Here is a 19,390-nt window from a genome sequence, read left to right as displayed (position 1 = left end):
ACAAAACGAGTGGGCGGGCGGGCGGGCACCACGTCGGCCAGAGAGACGGGATGCGCAAGCCCTGGATCGATAGGGTGGTAGGTGGGTTTAGGCACATCTTCATATTTCTATGTGCCAACGCCATTTTTATGGCTGGTAAATTCATACAATGGTCCCTTAAGAATTCACGTTAAGTTTCATGGCAAGACTACTCGTTTTCTATTTTTCACGATTTTTAAAACCTTTTACGGTTCGGGATTTTTTTAAATTTTTTCAGAAGGAGTTTTGGCCCCAAACTTGGTAGACGTGATCCTTGTATTTTTTTTGGCATGCACAAAAAATTCAGCTAAAAACTCAAAGTGTACAAGATTTTGTGACCATTTTAAAAAAGTATCCCCATTTCAGATAGTTTAATGGCTACTGGCAGCAAACCTGTAAAATCGCAAATGCTCTTTAAGGGGGTGTGAGTTCTCGAGGTTTGATGAGGTATAGGGGGCCAAGATAAGGGCCAAGTACCAGCACCCATCGCACAACATGTGCGCACACCCCTCGGCCCCCCGATCACCGGAACCCCAATGTCGACGGTCAGGTTCTCCTCTGCGTGCAGCCGATCCTGCTACCGATCCTGCTACCGTAGCCCTTGGCCCGGTCTGATCTTAGACTGGGAATGAAGTCCGTATGCCTCAGCCAACCGATGAAATGAGCAGGTGGGCGGGCGGGCAGGCACTACGCCGGCCTGAGAGACGGGATGCGCAAGTCGTGGATCGATAAGGTGGTAGGTGGGTTTAGGCACATCTTCATATTTCTGCATGCCAATGCCATTTTTATGGCTTGTAAATTCATACAGTGGTCCCTTAAGCCTTCACGTGAAGTTTCATGGCAAGACGACTCGTTTTCTATTTTTCATGATTTTTGAAACTTTTTACGGTTCGGGATTTTTTAAATTTTTTCAGAAGGTGTTTTGGCCCCAAACTTGGTAGACGTGATCTTTGTATTTTTGTTGGCATGCACAAAAAAATTCAGCTAAAAACTCTAAGTGTACAAGATTTTGTGACCATTTTAAAAAAGTATCCCCATTTCAGACAGTTTAATGGCTACTGGCAGCAAACATGTAAAATCTCAAATGCTCTTTAAGGGGGTGTGAGTTCTTGAGGTTTGATGAGGTATAGGGGGCCAACATAAGAGCCAAGTACCAGCACCCATCGCACAACATGTGCGCACACCCCCCCGGCCCCCCGATCGCCGGAACCCCAATGTCGACGGCCAGGTTCTCCTCTGCGTGCTGCCGATCCTACTACCGATCCTGCTACCGCAACCCTTGGCCCGATCCGATCTTAGACTGAGAATGAAGTCCGTATGCCTAAGCCAACCGATGAAACGAGCGGGCGGGCGGGCGGGCAGGCACTATGCCAGCCAGAGAGATGGGATGCACAAGCCGTGGATCGATAGGGTGGTAGGTGGGTTTAGGCACATCTTCATATTTCTACGTGCCAATGCCATTTTCATGGCTTGTAAATTCATACAATGGTCCCTTAAGCCTTCACGTGAAGTTTCATGGCAAGACGACTCGTTTTCTATTTTTCATGATTTTCAAAACTTTTTACGGTTCGAGATTTTTTAAAATTTTTTCGGAAGCATTTTCGACCCCAAACTTGGTAGACGTGATCCTCGTAGTTTTGGTGGCATGCAGAAAAAAATTTTAGACTGGGAATGAACTTCGTATTTTTGTTGGCATGCATAAAAAAAATTTGCTAAAAACTCGAAGTGTACAAGATTTTGTGACAATTTGAAAAAAGTGTCCCCATTTCATACGCTTTAATGGCTACTGGCAGCAAACCTGTAAAATCTCAAATGCTCTTTAAGGGGGTGTGAGTGCTCGAGGTTTGATGAGGGATAGGGGCCAATATAAGGGCAAAGTACCAGCACCTATCGCACATCATGTGCGTACACCCCCCGGCCCCCCCGATCGTCGGAACCTTATTACCGTCTGTCAGGTTCTCCGGTGATGTTTCGACGATGGTGCCCCGACGAAGAAAAATACGGCACCAGTACATGCCGGAGCCCAGCATGTGCTACCGTAACCCTCAGACCAGTCCGATCATAGACTGGGAATGAACACCGTACGCTTAGACTGGAATGAACTCCGTACGCCTAAGTCAACCCACGAAACGAGCATGCATCCCGAGGATCGGTCGGGTCCCCCTCTGCGTGCTGTCGATCCTGCTGCCGCAACCCTCAGTTCGGTCTGATCTTAGACCAGGAATGAACTCCGTATGCCTAAGCCAACTGATGAAACGAGCGGGCGGGCGGGCACTATGCCGGCCAGAGAGATGGGATGCGCAAGCCGTTGATCGATAGGGTGGTAGGTGAGTTTAGGCACATCTTCATATTGCTGCGTGCGAATGCCATTTTTATGGCTTGTAAATTCATACAATGGTCCCTGAAGCCTTCACGTGAAGTTTCAGGGCAAGACGACTCGTTTTCTATTTTTCATGATTTTCAAAACTTTTTACGGTTCGGTATTTTTTAAAACTTTTTCGAAAGGAGTTTTGGCCCCAAACTTGGTAGACGTGATCCTTGTATTTTTGTTGGCATGCACAAAAAAATTCAGCTAAATACTCGTAGTCTAGAAGATTTTGTGACCATTTGAAAAAAGTGTCCCCATTTCAGACACTTTAATGGCTACTAGCAGCAAACCTGTAAAATTGCAAATGCTCTTTAAGGGGGTGTGAGTTCTCGAGGTTTGATGAGGGATAGGGGGCCAATATAAGGGCCAAGTACCAGCACCCATCGCACATCATGTGCACACACCCCTCTCGGCCCCCCGATCACCGAAACCCTAATGCCGTCGGTCAGGTTCTCCGACGATGCTCTGACGATTGTGCCCCGACGAAGAAAAATACGACACCAGCACATTCCCGACCCCAGCATGTGCTGTTGCAACCCTCGGTCCGATCTTATCTTAGATTGGGAATGAACTCCGTATGCCTAAATCAACCCACGAAATGAGCGTGCGGGCGCCCAGCTGGCCATAGAGGAAGGATGCGCAAGCCGGAGATCGGTCGGGTCCTCCTCTGCGTGCTGCTGCAACCCTTGGTCCAGTTCGATCTTAGATTGGGAATGAACTTTGCATGCCTAAGCCAACTGACGAAACGAGCGGACGGGCAGGCGGGCACCACATCGGCCAGTGAGACAGGATACGCAAGTCGTTGATCGATAGGGTGGTAGGTGGGTTTAGGCACATCTTCATATTTTTGCATGCCAATGAAATTTTTATGGCTTGTAAATTCATACAATGGTCCCTTAAGGGTTCATGTGAAGTTTAATGGCAAGACGACTCGTTTTTTATTTTTCACGATTTTCAAAACTTTTTACGGTTCGAGATTTTTTAAAACTTTTTCAAAAAGAGTTTTGGGCCCAAACTTGGTAGACGTGATCCTTGTATTTTTGTTGGCATGCACAAAAAAATTTAGCTAAAAACTCGAAGTGTACAAGATTTTGTTACCATTTGAAAAAAGTGTCCCCATTTTAGACACTTTAATGGCTACTGGCAGCAAACCTATAAAATCTCAAATGCTCTTTAAGGGGGTGTGAGTTCTTGAGGTTTGATGAGGGATAAGGGGCCGATATAAGGGCCAAGTACTAGCACCCATTGCACATCACGTGCACACAACCCCCAGCCCCCCGATCGTCGGAACCCAATGTCGCCTGTCAGGTTCTCTGATGATGCTCTGGTGAAGTGCCCCGACTTAGAAAATGCGGCACCAGCACCTGCTCGAGCGTAGCATGTGCTGCTGCAACCCTCGGTCAGGTTCGATCTTAGACTGGGAATGAACTCTGTATGCTTAGACTGGGAATGAACTCCGTATGCCTAAGTCAACCCACGAAACGGGCGTGCGGACGCTTAGTCGACCAGAGGAGTAGGATGCACAAGCCGGGGATCGAAAGGGTCCCCCTCTGCGTGCTAGCAATCTTGTTGTCACAGCCCTCTGTTCGATCCGATCTTAGGCTAGGAATGAACTCTGTATGCCTAAGCCAACCGGCGAAACGAGCGGACGGGCGGACGGGCGAGCACTACGTCGGCCAGAGAGACGGGATGCGCAAGACGTGGATCGATAGGGTGGTAGGTGAGTTTAGGCACATCTTCATATTTTTACGTGCCAATGCCATTTTTATGGCTTGTAAATTCATAGAATGGTCCCTTAAGCCTTCATGGTGTATTTTCATGGCAAGACGACTCGTTTTCTATTTTTTATGATTTTTGAAACTTTTTACTGTTCGATATTTTTTAAAATTTTTTTGGAAGGAATTTTGGCCCCAAAATTGGTAGACGCGGTCCTTTTATTTTTGTTGGCATGCAAAAAAAAATTCAGCTAAAAACTTGAAGTGTACAAGATTTTGTGATCATTTGAAAAAAGTGTCCCCATTTCAGACACTTTAATGGCTACTGGCAGCAAACCTGTAAAATCTCAAATGCTCTTTAAGGGGGTATGAGTTCTCAAGGTTTGATGAGGGATAGGGGGCCAATGTAAGGGCCAAGTACCAGCACCCATCGCACATCATGTGTGCACACCCCACGGCCCACCCGATCACCGGAACCCCAATGCCGCCGGTCAGATTCTCCAGCGATGCTCCGACGATGGTGCCCTGATGAAGAAAAATACGGCATCAGCACATGCCTGTGCCCAACATGTGCTACCGCAACCCTCGGTCTGGTCCGATCTTAGACTGGGAATGAACTCCGTATGCTTAGACTGGGAATGAACTCTGTATGCCTAAGTTAACCCACAAAACAAGCGTACGGGCACTCAGCCGGCTAGAGGAGCAGGATGCGTAAGCTGGGGATCGGCCGGGTCCCCCTCTGCATGCTGCCAATCTTGCTGTCGTAACCCTCGGTCTGGTTCGATCTTAGACTGGGAATGAACTACCGACGAAACGAGTTAGCGGACGGGTAATATGTCGGCCAGAGAGACAGGATGCACAAGCTGTTGATCGATAGGGTGGCAGGTGGGTTTTGGTACATCTTCATATTTTTGCATGCTATTGCCATTTTTATGTCTTGTAAATTCATACAATGCTCCCTTAAGCCTTCACGTGAAGTTTCATGGCAAGACGACTCATTTTCGATTTTTCATGATTTTCAAAACTTTTTACGGTTCAAGATTTTTTAAAATTTTTTCGGAAGGAGTTTTGGCCCCAAACTAGCAGACTTGATCCTTGTATTTTTGTTGGCATGCACAAAAAAATTCAACTAAAAACTCTAAGTGTACAAGATTTTGTGACCATTTGAAAAAAGTGTCCCCATTTCAGACACTTTTATGGCTACTGCCAGCAAACCTGTAAAATCTCAAATGCTTTTTAGGGGGGTGTGAGTTCTCGAGGTTTGATGAGGGATAGGGGGCCAATATAAGGGCCAAGTACCGACACCCATTGCACATCATGTGCGCACACCCCCCCGGCCCCCCCGATCGCCGAAACCCCAATGCTGTCGTCAGGTTCTCCGGCGATGGTGCCCCGATGAAGAAAAATACGGCACCAGCACATGCCTGAGCCCAGCATGTGCTGTCGCAACCCTCGGTCTGATCCGATCTTAGACTGAGAATGAACTCCGTATGCTTAGGTTGGGAATGAACTCCGTATGCCTAAGTCAACCCATGAAAAAAGCTTACGGGCGCTCAACCGGCCAGAGGGGCGGGATGCGCAAGTCGGGGATTGACCAGGTCCCCCTCTACGTGCTACCTATGCTGCTGCCGCAACCCTCAGCCCGGTCCAATTTTGACTTTTGAATGAACTCCGTATGCCTAAGCCAACCGACGAAAAAAGCGAGCGGGCGGACGGGCGGGCACTATGCCGGCCAGGGAGGTGGGATGCGCAAGTCGTGGATCGATAGGGTGGTAGGTGGGTTTAGGCACATCTTCATATTTCTATGTGCCTAAGCCATTTTTATGGCTTGTAAATTCATACAATGGTCGCTTAAGCCTTCACGTGAAGTTTCATGGCAGGAAGACTCGTTTTCTATTTTTCATGATTTTTGAAACTTTTTGCGGTTAGAGATTTTTTAAAATTTTTTCAGAAGGATTTTTGGCCCCAAACTTGGTAGACGTGATCCTTGTATTTTTATTGGCATGCATAAAAAAATTCAGCTAAAAACTCGAAGTGTACAAGATTTTGTGACCATTTGAAAAAAGTGTCCCCATTTCAGACACTTTAATGGCTACTGGCAGCAAACCTGTAAAATCTCCAATGCCCTTTAAAGGGTTTGAGTTCTTGAGGTTTGATGAGGGATAAGGGGCCAATATAAGGGCCAAGTACCAACACCCATCGCACATCATGTGCGCACACCCCCCGACCCCCCCGATCGTTGGAACCCCAATGCCGTCGGTCAGGTTCTCCGACGATGCTCCGACGATGGTGCCCCGATGAAGAAAAGTACGGCACCAGCACATGCTCGAGCCCAGCATGTGCTACCGCAACCCTCGGTCTGGTCTGATCTTAGACTGGGAATGAACTCCATATGCCTATGTAAACCGATGAAACGAGCGGGCGGGTGGGTGCGCGGGCACTACGTTGGCCAGAGAGACGGGATGCACAAGCCGTGGGACGATAGGGTGCTAGGTGGGTTTAGGCACATCTTCATATTTCTGCGTGCCAATGCCATTTTTATGGCTTGTAAATTCATACAACGGTCCCTTAAGCCTTCAAGTGAAGTTTCATCCCAAGACGATTCGTTTTCTATTTTTCATGATTTTTGAAACTTTTTACGGTTCGGGATTTTTTAAAATTTTTTCGAAAAGAGTTTTGGCCCCAAACTTTTTAGACGTGATCCCTGTATTTTTTTTGGCATGCATAAAAAAATTCAGCTAAAAACTCGAAGTGTACAAGATTTTGTGACCATTTGAAAAAAGTGTCCACATTTCAGACACTTTAATGGCTACTGGCAGCAAACCTGTAAAATCTCAAATGCTCTTTAAGGGGGTATGAGTTCTCGAGGTTTGATGAGGGATAGGGGGCAAATATAAGGGCCAAGTACCAGCACCCATCACAAATCGTGTGCGCACACGCCCACGGCCCCTTCGATCGTCGAAATCCCAATGCCGTCGGTCAGGTTCTCCGATGATGCTCCAGTGACGGTGCCCGGACAAAGAAAAATGTGACACCAGCACATGCCCGAGCCCAGCATGTGTTGCCGCAACCCTCGGTCCGATCCAATCTTAGACTGGGAATGAACTTCGTATGCCTAAGTCAACCCACGAAATGAGCGTGCGGGCGCTCAACCGACCAGAAGGGCGGGATATGCAAGCCGGGGATCGACAGGGTCACCCTTTACGTGCTGTTGATCCTACTGTCGCAACCCTTGATCCAGTCTGATCTTAGACTGGGAATGAACTCCGTATGCCTGAGCCAACCGACGAAACGAACGGGCGGGCGGGCGTGTGGGCACTACGTCGGCCAGAGAGACGGGATGTGCAAGCCGTGGATCGATACGGTGGTAGGTGGGTTTAGGCACATCTTCATATTTCTGCATGCCAATGCCATTTTTATGGCTTGTAAATTCATACAATGGTCCCTTAAGCCTTCACGAGAAGTTTCATGGCAAGAGGACTCGTTTTCTATTTTTCACGATTTTCAAAACTTTTTGTGGTTTGGGATTTTTCAAAATTTTTTCGGAAGGAGTTTTGGCCCCAAACATGGTAGACGTGATCCTTGTATTTTTGTTGGCTTGCACAAAAAAATTCAGCTGAAAACACGAAGTGTACAAGATTTTGTGACCATTTGAAAAAAATATCCCCATTTCAGACACTTTAATGGCTACTGGCAGCAAACCTGTAAAATCTCAAATGTTCTTTAAGAGGGTGTGAGTTCTCGAGGTTTGATGAGGGATAGAGGGCCAATATAGGGCCAAGTACCAGCACCCATCGTACATCATGCGCGCACAACCCCCCGGCCCCCTCGATCGTCGGAACCCCAATGCCGCCGGTCAAGTTCTCCGGCGATGCTCCGGCGATGGTGCCCCGGTAAAGAAAAATGCGACACCAGCACATGCCCGAGCCTAGCATGCGCTGCCGCAACCCTCGATCTGGTCTGATCTTAGATTGGGAATGAACTTCGTATGCTTAGACTGGGAATGAACTTCGTATGCCTAAGTCAAGCCATGAAATGAACGTGCAGGCGCTCAGCCGGCCAGAGGGGCAGGATATGCAAGTCGGGGATCGGCAGGGTCACCCTTTACTTGCTGTCGATCCTGCTATCGAAACCCTTGGTCTGGTCTGATCTTAGACTGGGAATGAACTCCGTATGCCTGAGCCAACCAACGAAACGAGCGGGTGGGCACTACGCCGGCCAGAGAGATGGGATGTGCAAGCCATGGATCGATACGGTGGTAGGCGCTCAGTCGGCCAGAGGGGCGGGATGCGCAAGTAGGGGATTGATCGGGCCCCCCTTTGCGTGTTACCGATCCTGCTGCCGCAACCCTCTGTCTGATCTGATCTTAGAATGGGAATGAACTCTGTATGCCTAAGCCAACCGACGAAACGAGCGGGCAGGCGGGCGGGCGAGCACTTCGCCGGCCAGGCAGACGGGATGCGCAAGCCGTGGATCGATAGGGTGATAGGTGGGTTTCAGCACATCTTCATATTTCTGCATGCCAATGCCATTTTTATGGCTTCTAAATTGATACAATGGTCCCTTAAGCCTTCACGTGAAGTTTCTTGGCAAGACGACTCGTTTTCTATTTTTCACGATTTTTGAAACTTTTTAGGGTTCAGGATTTTTTAAAATTTTTTCGGAAGGAGTTTTTGCCCCAAACTTGGTAGACGTGATCCTTGTATTTTTTTTGGCATGCATAAAAAAATTCAGCTAAAAACTCGAAGTGTACAAGATTTTGTGACCATTTGAAAAAAGTGTCCTCATTTCAGACACTTTAATGGCTATTGGCAGCAAACCTGTAAAATCTCAAATGCTCTTTAAGGGGGTCTGAGTTCTCGAGGTTTGATGAGGGATAGTGGGCCAATATAAGGGCCAAGTTCCAGCACCCATCGTACACCATGTGTGCACACCCCCCGGCCGCCCCGATCGTCGGAACCCCAATGCCGCGATCAGGTTCTCCGACGATGCTCCGACGATGGTGCCCTAGCGAAGAAAAATACGGCACCAGCACATGCCCGAGCCCAGCCTGTGCTACCGCAACCCTCGGTCTGGTTTGATCTTAGACTGGGAATGAACTCCGTATGCTTAGACTGGGAATGGACTCCGTATACCTAAGTCAACCCACGAAACGAGTGTGCGGGTGCTCAGCCGGCCAGAGGTGTGGGATGCCTAAGTCAGGGATTGGTCGGGTCCCCCTCTATGTGCTGCCATTCCTGCTACTGCAACCCTCAGTTTGGTGTGATCTTAGACTGGGAATGAACTCTGTATGCCTAAGCCAACCGACGAAACGAGCTGGTGGGTGGGCGGACGAGCACTACGTCGACCAGAAAGACGGGATGCGCAAGCCGTGTATCGATAGGGTGGTTTGTGGGTTTAGGCATATCTTCATATTTCTGCATGCCAATGCCATTTTTAAGGCTTGTAAATTCATACAAGGGTCCCTTAAGCCTCCACGTGAAGTTTCATGGCAAGATGACTCGTTTTCTATTTTTCATGATTTTTGAAACTTTTTCCGGTTCAAGATTTTTTAAAATTTTTTGGGAAGGAGTTTTGGCCCCAAACATGGTAGACGTGATCCTTGTATTTTTTTTTTGCATGCACAAAAAAATTCAGCTAAAAACTCGAAGTGTACAAGATTTTGTGACCATTTGAAAAAAGTGTCCCCATTTTAGATACTTTAATGGCTACTTGCAGCAAACCTGTATAATTTCAAATGCTCTTTAAGGGGGCATGAGTTCTCAAGGTTTGATGAGGGATAGGGGGCCAATATAAGGGCCAAGTACCAGCACCCATCGCACATCATGTGCGCACAACCCCCCGGTGATGGTGCCCTGAAGAAGAAAAATACGGCACCAGCACATGCCCAAGCCCAGCATGTGCTACCGCAACCCTCGGTCCGGTCTGATCTTAGACTGGGAATGAACTCCATTTGCTTAGAGTGGGAATGAACTCTGTATGCCTAAGTCAACCCATGAAACAAGCGTACGGGCACTCAACCGGCCAGAGGGGTGAGATGCGCATGCCAGGGATCGGTCGGGTGCCCCTCTGCGTACTACTGATCCTACTGTCACAACCCTTCATCCAGAATGAACTTCGTATGCCTAAGTTGACCGACGAAATGAGCGAGCAGGTGGGCAGGTGGGCACTACGCCGGCAAGAGAGACGGGATGCGCAAGCCGTCGATCGATAGGGTGGTAGGTGGGTTTAGGCACATCTTCATATTTCTATGTTCCAAAGCCATTTTTATGGCTTGTAAATTAATACAATCGTCCCTTAAGCCTTCACGTGAAGTTTCATGCCAAGACGGCTCGTTTTCTATTTTTCACGATTTTCAAAACTTTTTGCAGTTCAGGATTTTTTAAAATTTTTTTGGAAGGAGTTTTGGCCCCAAACTTGGTAGACATGATCCTTGTATTTTTGTTGGCATGCATAAAACAATTCAACTAAAAACTCAAAGTGTACAAGATTTTGTGACCATTTGAAAAAAGTGTCCCTATTTTAGACACTTTAATTGCTATTGATAGCAAACCTGTAAAATCTCAAATGCTCTTCAAGGGGTGTGAGTTCTCGAGGTTTGATGAGGGATAGGGGGCCAATATAAAGGCCAAGTACTAGCACCCATCGCACACCCCCCCAGCCCCGCCGATCGTCGGAACCCCAATGCCGTCGGTCAGGTTCTCCGGTGATGGTGCCCCGACGAAGAAAAATGTGGCACCAGCAAATGCTCGAGCCCAGCATGTGTTGCCGTAACCCTCGATCCGGTCCAATCTTAGACTGGGAATGAACTCCGTATGCTTAGACTAAGAATGAACTCCGTATGCCTAAGTCAACCCACGAAACAAACGTACGGGCGCTCTGCCGGCCAGAGGGGCGGGATGCGCAAGCTGGGGATCGGCCAGGTCCCCCTCTGCGTGCTGCCGATCCTGCTACCGCAACCCTCAGTCCCTTCTAATCTTAGACTGGGAATGAACTCTGTATGCCTAAGCCTACCAACGAAACGGGCGGGCGGGCGGGCAGGCGGACAGGATGCGCATGCCGTGTGTCACGGACTAAGCTTTCTCTCAACAAGCACTAGCCCGTGTGGCACTTGAATTGACCCTTCCACCCAAGTCAGCCTTCAATAGATCGAGATCTGAACAAATAACCATAAACCATGGTTAGTCTCAAGCATTCACAATAAGGCACAATATAGCGAGGTCAATCTCAAGAATGCACACAACAAGGCACATTCACATCGAGAAAGAAAGAAACACATCGAGGCAACAATCGGGCATTCAATCGGGACAAATTATATTATAAATGGGAATCATACATCGAGACCTCCCACCATCACCAGGGCCAGGGGGCAGCCCTTGGTGGGTGGCCTAAGCTGGCATAGCACCCGGTGAGACAGCCCAACACTACGCTGCCGGCTCACCCCCCCTAAAGAGCCTTAAAACTTTTAGAGCTATGCTACCAGTAACCGTTACAATGTTTGAAATGGGGACACTTTTCCTAGTACAAGGGATCTACCCGACCATGGCCCTATACATGGGTGGCTCATGGCAACTTAAGTCCCGATCATGGCCCTATACAAGGGTGGCTCATGACATCCTCCCCCACCTATTCTATCGACGTCCTCATCGACTTACTGGCTTGAAACTCTTCGATCTTCCTTTGAAATCTTTGGAGGTCGTGTTCTCTCTCCCAGCTGGTTTCTTCTAGTCCTAAGCCCTCCCACTTCACTAAGTATTCTCGAACTGGTCTTCGAGATATCTTGTTTTCCCTGTCGGCTAAGATCTCTTCCACTCGACGCTCTGAGGGTGGCTTCATGGTGATGGTGGCTCTGGTTGGCTCCCTTCAGCTAATATCTGTAGGATCTGCATGGAAAGGCTTCAGGTTGCTTACATGAAATACTGGGTGCACCTTCATCCACTTCGGTGGGTCGATTTTGTAAAAAGCGTTCCCACCTTGGAAATGACCCTTATCGGACCTTCATATTTACGCACCAGTCTGCGATCTCTCTTTCTTAAGAACCTGGTTTATTCTAGAACTAGTCGGACCAAAACCAAGTCACCAACTTGGAATTGCTGAGCTCTGCGATTCTTGTCTGCCCATTTTTTCATCAGCTTTGATGCCTTCTCCAGGTAAGCTTGTGCAATCTCTGTGTTTTGTTCCCACTCCTTGCTGAAGCTAAAAGCTCTCGGATTCTTTCCTCCATATTGTTCCAAGGAAGTGTGGGGTAGCCTTGGTAGTTGTCCAGTGACCACCTCAAATGGGCTCTTGTTAGTGGAAGAGCTCTTGTTGGAATTGAAGCATAGTTGAGCAACGTCCAACAATGAAGGCTAGTCCTTTTGGTTGGCTTGGACAAAGTGCCTCAAATATTCCTCCAACAATCCATTGAAGCGTTCTGTTTGGCCATCGGTCTGAGGATGGTAGCTCGAAGAGATGTTGAGTTGGGACCCCAAAATCTTGAAAAGTTCCCTCCAAAAGGATCCCGTGAATCTCGGATCTCTATCACTGATGATGTTTTGAGGGACGCCCCAATATTTGACCACATGTTTGAACAATAGTCGAGCTGTGTCTTCTGCTGTACAATACTTGTGAGCGGGGATGAATGTGGCAAACTTGGAGAACCGATCAATTACCACCAAGATAGTTCCAAGATCCCTAACCTTGGGTAGGCTCGAAATGAAATCGAGGGAGATGCTTTCCCATGGTTTAGTGGGTACCGGTAATGGTTCCAGCATGCCCGCAGGTTTCCTCTTTTTGACTTTGTCCTATTGGCAAATGAGGTAAGTCTTCGTGTAGTCCATCATATCTTGTCGCATGTGAGGCCAATAGTATCCTTGTTTCAGTAATGCTAAAGTGCGTTGCCAGCCTGGGTGTCTCGCCCATAGGTTGTCATGGCATTCCCTCATCAGCATTTGTCTCAGCCCTCCTGCTCTCGGCACAAACACTCGAGGCCACTTGGTCCACAAGACACCATTTTCTTGCCAGAAGTATTTGGATTTCCCTTCTTCCACTAGCTTCAAGATGGCACAGGCTTGCGGGTCCTTCCCTAGATGATCTCCAATCAACTTATGAATGTCGGTAGTGGCTCTACTGGTTGCCATTGGGGCCATTCTTCTGAGGGCCGCCAACTCTGATCGCCTGCTCAATGCATCCGCCACTTGATTGGTCTTTCCAGCGGTATGCTCAAGGTGAAAGTCAAACTCCGCTAAAATTTCCTGCCACCTAGCTTGTTTCGCTGTAAGCCTTGGTTGGGTGAGAAAGTGGCTAACGACTGCGTTGTCCGTCTTCACGACAAAGTGTGAACCCAACAAGTAATGTCGCCAAGCCCTCAAGCAATGAACCACCGCCAGGAGCTCTTTTTCTTGGGCCGTATATTTCCTCTCTGCTTCGCTTAGCTTCCTACTTTCAAATGCTATCGGGTGATGTTGTTGTAAAAGCACACCTCCAATAGCAAAATCTGATGCATCCGTTTGAACTTCAAAAGGCTTTTCAATATCGGGGAGAGCTAAGATGGGATCTTTCATAATAGCATCTTTCAATCTCTCAAAGGCCTCTTGGCACTCGTTGGTCCAACACCATTTGTGCTCCTTCTTCAATAACTCCGTGAGAGCTGTGGTCTTGTGAGAGTACCCTTCCACAAACCTTCTATAATAGTTGGCTAGTCCCAAAAATGAGCGGAGTTCACTAACATTCTTTGGTGTAGTCCACTCTTTAATGGCCCTAACCTTTTCCATGTCCATTCGAATGTGGCCACGTTCAACAATGTGACCGAGGAAGTGGATTTGGGTCTGAGCAAATGCGTATTTCTCCCTTTTTACATATAACTGGTGGTCCCGCAGCCTTTCAAAAACCCGACGTAGGTGTTCTTGATGTTCTTCCAAGGTGGAGCTGTACACCACTATATCGTCTAAATAAATGACTACAAATTTGTCAAGGTAGTCATGGAACACCTGATTCATCAACGTACAAAATGTGGCAGGAGCATTAGTTAGTCCAAAGGGCATAACAAGAAATTCAAATGCGCCATACCGTGTTACACAAGTGGTCTTTGGCTCATCTCCCTCAACGATTCTGACCTAATGGTATCCAGATCTCAGGTCCAGTTTGGAGAAGTACTTAGCCCGGCTCAATTGATCAAATAAGTCAGCTATAAGTGGGATAGGATATTTGTTTCTTACGGTGACTTTGTTCAGGGCCCTGTAGTCAACACATAAGCGCAAACTCCCATCATGCTTCTTCTGGAATAGCACTGGCGTTTCAAAAGGAGCCTTTGATGGTCGGATGAACTCGGCTTGTAGAAGCTCATCTAACTGTTTTCTCAGCTCGACCAACTCTGGCGGGGCCATGCGATAGGGAGTTTTAGCAGGGGGTTTTACTCCTGGGAGGAGCTCAATTTTGTGGTCCACTACTCGTCGAAGGGGTAGAACCTTAGGCAGCATCACTGGCATCACCTCTCTGAATTCTTCTAACACTTTCTTTACGCCATCGGGTATTGGTTCTACTTTTGACCCTTCTTTGTAGATCGGCATGGCCACAAACGAGGGTTCCCTTCTCTTTACCCCTTTCTTGAATTGCAAAGCCGAAATCATTTTCTTCCCACTCTTTGGCAAGATATTGGCTGGCACCACACATGGGTGCTCTCCTAAGAACAACAAGCAGCTAGCCGCGGGGATAGGGATCGCCTGAGCCAACGTCATGAAGTCCAATCCGAGAACTACATCAAAGTCATCCATAGGGGAGACTGTGAAGTCTACTTTCCCTTCCCATGGCCCCAATTGGGTTGTCACACTTTTTGAGCTTCCACTAATTGCAAAGGCTGGTGAATTGACCGCCTTTATTCGCCCACAGTCTTTACTAATCTGAAGACCACACCTTTTTGCTTCTTCTGGTGTGATGAAAGTGTCGGTTGCACCCGTATCCACCATGGCCTTGGTGGCTTTCCCATTGATCGCCAAGTTCATGTACATCAAGCCTCTACTTTGCTCTTTCTTTATAGTGTTCAATTGGGTGCGGAGGGCACTGAGGAACCTTATTGAGCCCATCCTGGCTGGCTCCTCTTCAGCTTCTTCAACGCTCTCTGGCGCTTTCGCGGACTCTTGGGATGAGGACCTTAAGGCATTCAGGGCTCCTCGGTGCGGGCATTCAGCCACTCGATGCAGTCCCTTACAAAGAAAGCAAGCTAGCGGTTGTCTGGGCCTGAAAATCCCCGTGTTGTTTGTCTTGGGCTGAATGCTATCTCACCCAAAGGACCTCCTATCTGATCCCCCACTTAAGGGTCGGTCCAACGTAGTGATCTTTCCCCCACTCCCAAGGTTAAAGCTACTGCCCATTGATGGAAGATTTTTCCGTTTTAAGGAGCCATCATTGTAATCATGAAGGCGTTCCGCTGCAGCCATGGCCGTGGCCACATCTTGCACTTTCTACCTTTGTAGCTCTGTCCTCGCCCATGGCTTGAGGCCCTCAAGAAAATAGAGCATCTTGTCCTTTTCAGACATGTCCCGAATATCTAGCATCAAGGTAGAAAAGTTCCTTATGAACTCTCGCACCGTTCCGGTTTGCACCAACTCTCGAAGTCTCTTTCGAGCCATATACTCCACATTCTTCGAAAAAAATTGGTTCTTCAGCTCTCGCTTCAGATCCGTCCAAGTCTTAATCAGGCACTCATCATCGACAAACTTAGAGCGCCACCACAACTTGGCATCCCCTACGAGGTACATCGATGCCATTGTCACCTTGTCTTCCTCTGAACTGGTGTGTACAGCTCGAAAGTATTGTTCCATGTCGAACAAGAAATTTTCAAGTTCCTTAGCATCCCTTGCCCCCTTGTAGCATCGAGGCTCCGGCACCATGGGCCTTTGTCCCCTGTCCATCGAGCTCGAACCCGATCTGGGCACAGCCAATTGTAGGATGCTCACCTGAGCCCTGAGCTCCTCAAACTCCTTTTGGAGAATGATCAAGGCATCTCTAGCCTCTTCGCTCACATTGTGGAGAGTATCGGACAACTCCCGCTAGGTTGTCTCGATCTCCCTCACTCGGTCTTTTGTCACCATATGAGTTTTCATAGCGGCCACCACGGCCTCTAGTTCCTCAATTCTCTGCTGATGATCCGGTCCACCACTTGTTGCCATCTCATCCATTTCTCTAGCACTTCTCAACCGTGCTCTGATACCACGTGTCACGGACTAAGCTTTCTCTCAACAAGCACTAGCCCGTGTGGCACTTGAATGGATGCTTCCACCCAAGTCAATCTTCAGTAGATCGAGATCTGAACAAATAACCATAAACCATGGTTAGTCTCAAGCATTCACAATAAGGCACAATATAGCGAGGTCAATCTCAAGCATACACACAACAAGGCACATTCACATCGAGAAAGAAAGAAACACATCGAGGCAACAATCGGGCATTCAATCGGGACAAATTATATTATAAACAGGAATCATACATCGGGACCTCCCACCATCACCAGGGCCAGGAGGGCAGCCCTTGGTGGGTGGCCTAAGCTCGCATAGCACCCGGTGAGACAGCCCAACACTACGCTACCGGCTCACCCCCCCTAAAGAGCCTTAGAACTTTTAGAGCTATGCTACCAGTAACCGTTACAATGTTTGAAATGGGGACAATTTTCCTAGTATAAGGGATCTACTCGACCATGGCCCTATACATGGGTGGCTCATGGCAACCTAAGTCCCAGTCATGGCCCTATACAAGGGTGGCTCATGACACCGTGGATCGATAGGGTGATAGGTGGGTTTAGGCACATCTTCATATTTCTGCGTGCCAATGCCATTTTTATGGCTTGTAAATTCATACAATGGTCTCTTAAGCCTTCACGTGAAGTTTCATGGCAAGACGACTCGTTTTCTATTTTTCACAATTTTCAAAACTTTTTAGGGTTCAAGATTTTTTAAAATTTTTTTGGAAGGTCTTTTTGCCCCAAACTTGGTAGACGTGATCCTTGTATTTTTTTTGGCATGCACAAAAAAATTCAGCTAAAAATTAGAAGTGTACAAGATTTTGTGATCATTTGAAAAAAGTGTCCCCATTTCAGACACTTTAATGGCTACTGACAGCAAACCTGTAAAATCTCAAAAGCTCTTTAAGAGGGTGTGAGTTCTTGAGGTTTGATGAGAGATAGGGGGCCAATATAAGGGCCAAGTACCAGCACCCATCGCACTTCATGTGCGCCCACCCCCCGGCCCCCCCGATCATCGGAACCCCAATGTCGTCGGTCAGGTTCTCCGGTGATGCTCCGGCGTTGGTGCCCTGGCGAAGAAAAATGCGGCACCAGCACATGCAGCCGTAACCCTCGGTCCGGTCCGATCTTAGACTGGGAATGAACTTCGTATGCTTAGACTAGGAATGACCTTCGTATGCCTAAGTCAACCCACGAAACGAGCGTGCGGGCGCTCAGACTGCCAGAAGGGCGGGATGCGCAAGCCAGGGATCGACCGGGTCCCCTTCTGCATGCTGCCGATACTGCTGCCACAACCTTCAGTCTGATCAGATCTTAGACTGGGAATGAACTCCGTATGCCTAAGTCAACCGACGAAATGAGCAGGCGGGCGGGTACCACGTCGGCCGGAGAGACGGGATGCGCAAGCCGTGGATCGATAGGGTGGAATGTGGGTTTAGGTATATCTTCATATTTTTGCATGCCAATGCCATTTTTATGGCCTGTAAATTCATACAATAGTCTCTTAAGCCTTCACGTGAAGTTTCATGGACAGACAACTCGTTTTTTATTTTTCATGATTTTTGAAACTTTTTACGGTTCGAGATTTTTTAAAATTTTTTCGGAAGGAGTTTTGGCCCCAAACTCGGTAGACGTGATCCTTGTATTTTTCTTGGCATGCACCAAAAAATTCAGCTAAAAACTCAAACTGAAAAAGATTTTGTGACCATTTGAAAAAAGTTTCCCCATTTTAGACACTTTAATGGCTACTGGCAGCAAACCTGTAAAATCTCAAATGCTCTTTAAGGGGGTGTGAGTTCTTGAGGTTTGATGAGGGATAGGCAGCCAATATAAGGGCCAAGTACCAGCACCCATCGCACATCATGTGCGCACACCCCCAGCCCCCGATCGCCGGAACCCCAATGCTGTCGGTTAGGTTCTCCGACGATGCTTCAGCGATGGTGCCCTGACGAAGAAAAATAATGCACCAGCACATGCCCGAGCCCAGCATGTGCTGCCGTAACCCTCGGTCCGGTCTGATCTTAGACAGGGAATGAACTCCGTATGGTTAGACTGGGAATGAACTCTGTATGCCTAAGTCAACCCACCAAACGAGCGTGCGAGCGCTCAGCCGGCCAGAGGGGCGGTATGCGCAAGCCAGGGAATGGCTGGGTTCCCTTCTGCGTGCTGCTGCAACCCTCAGTCTGATCTGATCTTAGACTGGAAATGAACTCCGTATGCCTAAGCCAATCGAGGAAACGTGCGGGCGGGTGGGTACTGCACCGACCAAAGAGACGGGATGCGCAAGCCGTGGATCGATAGGGTGGTAGGTGGGTTTAGGAACATCTTCATATTTCTATGTGCCAATGCCATTTTTATGGCTTGCAAATTCATACATTGGTCCCTTAAGCCTGCACGTGAAGTTTCATGGCAAGACGACTTGTTTTCTATTTTTCACGATTTATGAAACTTTTTACGGTTCGGGATTGTTTAAAATTTTTTTGGAAGGAGTTTTGGCCCCAAACTTGGTAGACGTGATCCTTGTATTTTTTTTGGCATGCACAAAAAAATTCAGCTAAAAAATCGAAGTGTACAAGATTTTGTGACCATTTGAAAAAACTGTCCCCATTTCGGACACTTTAATGGCTACTGGCAGCAAACTTGTAAAATCTCAAATGCTCTTTAAAGGGGTGTGAGTTCTCGAGGTTTGATGAGGGATAGGGGGCCATATTAAGGGCCAAGTACCAGCATCCATCGCACATCATGTGCACACACCCCCCCGGCTACCTCGATCGTCGGAACCCAAATGCCACCGGTCAAGTTCTCCGACGATGCTCCAGCGATGGTGCCCCGGCGAAGAAAAATGCAGCACCAGCACATGCCCGAGCGCAGCATGTGCTACTGTAACCCTCAGTCTGGTCTGATCTTAGACTGGGAATGAACTCCATATGCCTAAGTCAACCCACGAAACGAGCGTGCGAGCGCTCAGCCGGCCAGAGGGGCAGGATGTGCAAGCTGAGGATCGATCGGTCCCCCTCTATGTGCTGCCGATCATACTGCTGCAACCCTTGGTTTGGTCCAATCTTAGATTGGGAA

General features: G+C 48.1%; 1 protein-coding gene across 1 annotated transcript in view; it reads right to left on the bottom strand.

Moving 5' to 3' along the window:
* Nucleotides 1-11,937, bottom strand: part of LOC149516812 (uncharacterized) — a 30,985-nt gene extending 19,048 nt beyond the window's left edge. Inside the window, exon 1 of the mRNA XM_089765223.1 lies at nt 11,846-11,937. Within this exon, the coding sequence (XP_089621349.1) occupies nt 11,846-11,937 (92 nt within the window). The remainder of the gene's footprint in view (nt 1-11,845) is intronic.
* Nucleotides 11,938-19,390: the final 7,453 nt, after the last annotated feature.

Source organism: Durio zibethinus, chromosome 9, assembly GCF_047325235.1.
Source record: "Durio zibethinus cultivar Kanyao isolate XHJ-2024 chromosome 9, ASM4732523v1, whole genome shotgun sequence".
Taxonomy (NCBI): Eukaryota; Viridiplantae; Streptophyta; class Magnoliopsida; order Malvales; family Malvaceae; genus Durio; species Durio zibethinus.
This window is presented reverse-complemented; position numbering and strand designations above follow the sequence as displayed.